At 38.1% G+C, this 7,693-nt stretch overlaps 1 protein-coding gene across 1 annotated transcript; it reads right to left on the bottom strand.

The window, feature by feature from the left end:
- Positions 1–715: 715 nt before the first annotated feature.
- On the bottom strand, positions 716–6,435 carry LOC135418060 (ovalbumin-like). The gene is made up of 7 exons (XM_064662911.1): positions 6,178–6,435; positions 5,552–5,602; positions 4,832–4,960; positions 4,015–4,132; positions 3,221–3,363; positions 2,888–3,043; positions 716–1,845 (listed from the first exon to the last, which is right to left on the bottom strand). The coding sequence occupies exons 1-7, from the start codon at positions 6,394–6,396 to the stop codon at positions 1,459–1,461; spliced, it is 1,203 nt and encodes a 400-aa protein (XP_064518981.1). The 5' UTR covers positions 6,397–6,435; the 3' UTR covers positions 716–1,458.
- Between the last annotated feature and the right edge of the window lie 1,258 nt (positions 6,436–7,693).

The raw sequence follows: 7,693 nt of genomic DNA, 5'->3' as shown, positions 1-7,693 counted from the left end.
AGGGGACCAACGCCCTGTTCCTCGCAGGACTACCTATAAATAAACCATATGACTAAGAGCATTGTCCAGACGCTTCTTGAACTCTTAGAGGCATGGTACCATGACCACTTCTTGGAAAGACTGTTACAGTGACCAACCATCCTTTTCCTAATGTCCAATCTAAACTTCCCCTGATGCAGCTTCATTCTATATCTTCATGCCCTCCCTGGTCACCAGAGAGAGATCAACACCTCTTCCTTCCCCCATTGAGGAAGTCGTAGTCTGTGATGAGGTCACCTCTCAGCCTTCTCTTCTCCAAGCTGAACAAGCCAAATGACCTCAGCCACTCCTTGTAACTCTTGCCCTCAAGAGATTTCACCATCTTGATCACCCTCCCCTGTACACACTCTGTTAGTGTGATGTTCTTACATTGAGGCACCCAAAACTGCACACAGTACTTGAGGTGTGGCCACACACAACCAGTTCAACGTGGAACAGAACAGCCACCTCCCTCGACTGGCCCATGATGCTTTGCCTGATGCACCCCAGGACGTGGTTTGTCCTTTTGGCTTCCAGGGCACTGCTGACTCATATTCTACTTGCCATCAAACCAAACCCCCGTATCTCTTCCTACAGGGCTGTTCTCCAGCCTCTTGTCCCCCAGTTTGTACGCATAATAAGGATTATCCTATCCCAGGTGCACTTGAAATACTCTAAATGAAATGCATTTGCTTAAACATGTTTTTATTATGATAAAAGGAGCAAAAGAGTACATCTGCAAGACCCATTATATATGGATACATGGAGAAAATTTGAACAGCACTCTGGCCATATTTGGTCATGATGATTAAGCCAAAAAGATTTAAGGAGAAATATGAATTATAAGATTCCTATAATGGACCTTCAGATAGTGAGGAAGAGCCCTGCAGGATCAGGAGCAGAAAATAAAATCAATTGCTTTGTCAGTAGGTATGGTACCAACCATACCTACTGGTATGATAGTTTAGAGTTTAATCTGAGAACTTTCCAGTGACTGTTCCAGAGAAGTCACCACAAAATTTGTTCATAGAGAAACCTGGCTTAATTATAAGGATGCATTTTTTTTTCCCTCATAAAACTTCAGCTGATAAAGTGGGTTGTGTTTTCTCAGTGTGATGATTCGGCACTATTATTGTTAACTTGCACCAGAAACATCTCTGTTCATGCTCATGCTTTCTTTGGGTCCAATTTTCACTCCATTAACTCTTCATGCATAAGTAAGTAATCCTTCCTCTGCAGGAATGAAAGGCAAAGGGCCTCTGTTTTCATGGCATAATTTCTCTGCCCTAACTTCTTTTTTTTTCTTTTTTTTTTTTAATAAAGCCTTCTGGTTTTAGAAAATATGGATGAAAGAGAGAGTATGTGTTTCTTTTTACCCTTGATAATGCAGCATTTTGGGTCTTGCTATGAGAGACAGAAACTCTTTCAGCTTCCCTATCTTTAAGGTGAAAAGCATCTGCCAAAGAAGAAGATGCTGTTGCTTGGGTTGTGCTTGATCAAGAAAAGGAAAGGGCGGTCAACCCTAAACTCTTCAGAGACACTTGTATCATCCACCCCAGCTTCTACCACCTTACTGCCTGCTTCATTGATTTCCATAGACGCCCCATGGAAGGCTGAAGACACCTTCAGTCTCTCTGCTGAAGAGATACCAGAGAGATTGGCTGATGAGCTGAACAGGTCGGTGATACCCAAGGACGTTAATACAGATGTAAGGTTATATTTTTCCTCAATCTTCATGCGAGGGAGATAAACTTTAATTTTCCTTTCTTCCATCTTAGTAGAACTGGTCCACTCCTTCAGATTTTCAAAGGTGATTGCAGTCTCAAGCTGCAAGAAGACAAGCAAATTAGACCTCTGGGATGACAGGACAACTTTTGTGGCAATGTAGAACTCTTTATGGGGTTTTTTCTCTTAAACTAACTGCTCTTGTCATAGTGTTTTCTAGGTGTATGCAGATTAATATGTCTAGAAGAGAAAAGCAAACCTTGCTTTGCTGTCCTGTTTCTATTTCTTTAGTAGGCTCACTGCCAATTAATTTTCTTAATGAGATGGCTACTCAGCAAATTTCACCAAAAGTCTTGCCTATTTATCTTCTTTTCTTTAGAAATATATTCCAAAAATCATTCTGTACTTATGAGTTATAAGCTCTATCTACATTTAAGACTGCAAAGTAACAAGGTTTTGATGGTAGCTTATTACTAATACCTGAATGATCAGTTATTACTGAAGAAATTTAGCTATGTTCAAATGTCTCTTTTTTTTATAATTTAAATTCTTTGAGTTAGTGTAAAGTCATTTCAATGAACTCTGATTTTTTACATCACTTTTCCTATTCAAACTGCAGTCCTCCTAGTGGCAATATCCCATGACTGTATTCTGTTCATATCAACAATAGTATGTCATACACATTTTGCTTTCTGAAACTGCTTTAACCATTCCATTACTCCTCATATTCAGTTTTTAGATACTTTAATTTTTGAAGGTATGAAGGAAACATGTTGAATGCTGTCAAACCAAGTAATAATTACGAATAGTCAAGCTAACATGAATTTCGCAGGAAGCTCGTCAGTGTGCAGGAATGGAGATATAAAACCTTTGGAGTTCAAGCTGCTGGCATAACAGCTGCTTATCTGAGAAGAATGTGTTCTGCAGTGACAAATAGTTAACCCACTATAGCAGTTCCTTAAGCAATCCATGCTCATCACAAACTACTGGAGGACCACTGAGACAGCTGCATGCTTCTATGCACCAATTCCATGTTGCCAATATTTAGATCTGTGCTTTAAGACAATTCTATCATGAAGAGCTTTTCAGCACCTAAATTTCACCATTTTTATGGTTTTCTGAAACCCAACTGCCAGGGTCATACCTGCTCCAGGCCAGAGATGTCATCAGGCAACAGCACCCACAGGCTCAGCTGCCCACTGGCATATGGAAGCTCCAGGATCCTAATTTTCTCAGAAGCAATCTCTGCTACTCTAAATGAACCAATCTGGAACATCATCTGCACAGGTTTGCTTTCTTGCTGCAAAACCAAATAAGATAATAGAGTTTCCACAAAGATCATTCCTAAAGTGTAGAAATGTCTACTTATGGTTTAAAATGCTAATTGCTCCTGTTCAGGAAGGATATATAACAGCTTGTCAACTCCCTTCCTAAATTCTAGAAGATGACACCTTTAAGGTAATCTATGCACACATACCTCAGTAATTCTGAATGGCACTGTCTGGGTGCCTTCATCCTTAAATGCTTTCTGCCACAGTCCTTTGAAGTAAATGGCATTGACAAGGACCATATCAGTCTCTGGATTCACAGAGCTTGGTTGAAGGATATTTTTGATAATTCCTGTAAGAATACATAGGAAAAGGGAACACGTGTAACATACCTGGGCATAACACACCTTACTTGGCAATCACAACATTAAATGAAGGGTAAAAATTTTGTGGAGAGAAGAGTGTATGGCAGGGACATTGTTTTGGTTTTGTAGCTGTTATCTTGTACTTCCATGGTTGGTTTGCTCACTGCTGTTGGCAATGGCTGTATTTTTCCTCGCTATAAAAAGTTATAGTGAGGGGTATAAGTCCCAGAGATCTACTTGTTACAAAATGAGTGTATTTTGTGACGATGGGAGGAACCATTGAAACCTTTTATCTCAGGATGGTTTCCAAATCAAACATTTAATACCTTTTGCTTCAAACCAAAGTTGAAACATTAGTGTCAAACCACTTGTCAGTGAGTACAAAGCATATTTTAGTGCTGTCCCTTTTATCAAGACTGGAAGTATTACATATCCACAAAGCACCTACAGATAAAGAGAGCCTTCTAAAATGGTATGTCTGAGGAAAAAATATTCATTAAATGATAGTTCTATATTGGGAACTGATCTATTATCCAGGAGAAGGAGTAGAGGGAGAGGTTTTAGAGTTTTTTTCTCCTTCTCATATGCTATTCAAACATAGTGACAACTACCTATGCTGATAGTTGGCTTCCTCTTACCATTTGTCTGACTTTCAACCCAGGAATTTATGAGCTCTCTGGCTTGTTCTGCAGCTGTTTGAAAGCTGATAGGTTCCAAGCCTCCCTTATACAGTTCCTTAATACATTGTAAGTATTCCTGCAAAGGAAGAATATGCCATTTTCAGAGCAGAACGTCAAAGCATTTTGCAAATGTAAAATGCAAGAATGAAATTAGCAGATATTAATAATGTGCTTGTTAAGGCTAATCAGTAAGCTGTTATTCTAGTTCATAAGCATTTTAAGATTTTACATTCATTGTTTCAATCAAGAGTATCTGCCCACATTTTTAAAAAATATTTTCTGGAATTTAGTTTGGTTAAAAAATGGCATTCATTTCAGTTAAGTATGGATTTTTTTTCCATTTTTCCCACTTTTAAAATTTTTATTTTTCAATGGTACTTCCCTCTAATTTCAAAGTAAATGTTCCTTTCAATGGAAAACATTGGAATATTTTTGAGAATCTGAAGTTATTTTTCAGGGGTTTTTTCAAGTTGAGAAAACAGTTGGAGTTAACTTTTACCAACAAAAATTACCTTTATTAGTTACACTTTGACTTTATTGGATTGTTATGATACTTTGCACAAAAAAAATGTACAAACATCTTTTTGACTAGCCACATTTTTTCTCAAGACTGTCAAGGGTTATGGCTGTGATAGAGAGAAGTCATGAATCCTTTCTTCTTTATGGAAGAAAATTTCTTTTGCAGAACCTAGAATTCTGACAGTGCTTTTTGCATTACAGAAAGGTACAGCTTTGACATGGAAATATATTCAGATCAGATCTTAGAGCAACTCACCGGCAGGATTGGGTACTTCTCTTCAGCATAAAGTCTACTGGCAATGCCAACTGTATAATTGTCACTTGGTTTGGTGATTTGGCTGAATATGTCTTTAAGTGAAGTGTGGATGCTCAGAGATGTGCCACACTGCATCGTTGACAGGAACACAAATAAAAAGACAGATGATGTTATCCTAGTTTTAATAATTAGTAGGTTTTATATGCTATATGAAAGGAGTAGAGTAGTTCAGACATTTCTGCTTGTAAAACTGTTTGTCTTGAGCCTGGTTGCTATAACTATGATGATATAGTGTTTTTGTGATATGTGCAATTCCGTGCTGGTTTTCTAACTGTAATTTCCTCATAGCTTTCTCAGGGGGACTCTTAATTACCTGCTACAGTAGTGTAGCTCCAGCAGATCAGGTAAGCTTTCCTCCATTCCCAACCAGTCCCATTAATCCAGTAACATCCAGCTACCTTGCCTAATCATACAAATATCTGTAATTTTGCCCTATTTGCCCAATATTATGGTAATGGGTTTCATTTTATGCTTGTTCTGAATCCTTAGTTACCTGCCTTCTCTGTCTTTTCTTATGAATGTAGTGTTCCCCAAAATGCTGGATGCAGAGCACTAACTGCTCGCTGGAGAAGGGTTTGAACTGCTGAGAGACTGTTTTATCTGATAGTTTTTGCTCCCAGGAGAAAGTGACACAGAGAAGGAGATGAATTTTTTCTGTACCTGAGATTCAATACTCTCTCCAAATCCTGGGATTTTATCGAAGTGAACAGCCTGTAATTGAGAATAACAGTAGTTGAAATAACAGTTATGACAAGAAAAAGGTTATGCAGCTGAGATCAACACATAAAATTTGAAGCAAACGTATTGGCTAACTGAGAAGCAGGATGACTCAAAAAGTGCAATCCATCTGTACCATCTGTGAATAGCCATGCCTGCTGTTGCCTGTGTGGATGATGTTTTTTTCTATTGTACAGCTAGGAATCAGCTCCAGTGTGTACTATCAATAATACCAATTTCTTCTAGGTAACAAGCCAGCCACTCTCTATGGAAGTAGTGAGAGCTGTAGGAAACACATGAAACACTTCTCAGTCTGGAGATATTTTGTCTCTTTCCCCAGAGATTTTGTCTCCTTTCCTTGCTCCAAATCAAGGACCACTACAACGTGTTGTTGTCTTTGAGAATCCTATTGCTAACAATGTTAAAATTTAAATCCGTGAGTTTGAGGTGGCCATAGCTTTCAATAACTCTGGATGTACATTTTTTAGCCTCTGATTTATGCAAGGGATGCTATATCATTAAGTGCTGTTGAGCAGCAGGAGGGTTTAAATCCTTAACTGTAGCCTCACCTTTTCTATCTGAGCCTTGGTGTTATCTCTTGCACCTAGGTAGACCATGGACAGAGCTGAAATGATGGTCACAGGGGAGTAGAAGATGTTCTCCCGGGCATGCTGGATTCTTAGCTCCTTGAATACATCACAACAAAACTCCACGCTTAGTGGACCAATGGACCCCATTGTGAAACCAGTATTGTCTAGAGCAGAAGTACAATAACAATGTAATGGCATAGCATACAAACACAGCAGGTTTAATAGCAGTTTTCGAGCAATGAAATATAAACAAATGGTTTTGAAATCATTCTGTGGTAACACATGTACTGTTATTCTCACCTGTCATGAATGTTAGAAACTCTGAATTCATAAATCTGTTTCTTTCTGCATTTGTATCATTACCTTTTTGTAACAGTTCCTCAGAGGTCTTAAGTCTGTTTACCTTTTCAAAGCAGTCAAACAAGAGTTGCCTGTACTTATTTAATTCACTGAAGGCTAGAATTCCTTAGTACTTTGTAGTAGCTTTGATGAAAACAAGAAAATATTACCTCTGATATACTTGCAAAGCTGGAAATTTAAGTGCAAATTACATTAGACTTGCTCTAATTTTGGACAGATATAAGTAAAATCAGAGGTTGGCTGGCTATTTTTGTTTTTTAAAAGTAAGTGCAGTAAAATATCTATTTGTTGCACAGTACTTACTGTCAGTAGATCTTCAAAGGCCTGTAGCTTTACTTTTGTTTTAGTAATGGAAGTATGGATAGGCGATATAATTTGTCTAAGGTACAAAGTCTAGGAGCAAGACTGATGCTCAAAATTTGTGTTTCATCCTATTGTGCTTGCAGATACAGCTTGCTTTGCTTAAATATACTACACTATAACCTTCCTGAGAAATTAAATTGTGTTAGTGGCATTCAGGTAGAAGAGAAAGGCAGATATGACAAAATAGCTATGTGTACAGTCATTTAGCACAATTAAATGAATATTTGTTTGTGACATAGACCAGTAAAAGCTTTATGTTTGTTTCTGTCTGAGGCTGCTCTAGAGTGCTGGATGGTATAAGTCCTGTCTAGCCACTGTGCTTATATAAAGCACAGCTTCTGAGGTCAGCATGGATTTAGTTTCCATCTTGTGATTTATAGGAATTCCGAAAGTTTGTTGTTTTTCAAAATCCAACCTCTTATGTAGGAGCTAAATGCTGGGATCTCAAGTTTATGTTTGTAGTCTTCTTAAGCTCCACCAAGGTTTTTTTGTGACTGTACTCTTGGATATACACATACACTCACACACATATTTCTCTCACTTTCCTTTCTGTATACATGTTCCCATTTATAGGTTGTTTAAGAATTGTACATCTGTACACACACACACCTTTTTATCTCGTGTAGTGTTCACCAGCTATATTTTCCAGGGCTGCAACTGTTAGAGAAATTTCACACTAAAATAAACTTATCAAATTCACTGTATGGCACAGTTTTGCCCTCAGTGCACTCTATTGAAACCAGAGGTCAACCGAGCAAACTTATTATTTGAC

The sequence above is a fragment of the Pseudopipra pipra genome, chromosome 1, assembly GCF_036250125.1.
Source record: "Pseudopipra pipra isolate bDixPip1 chromosome 1, bDixPip1.hap1, whole genome shotgun sequence".
NCBI lineage: Eukaryota > Metazoa > Chordata > Aves > Passeriformes > Pipridae > Pseudopipra > Pseudopipra pipra.
Note: the sequence above shows the minus strand (reverse complement) of the source record. Positions and strands in the feature narration are given on the sequence as shown.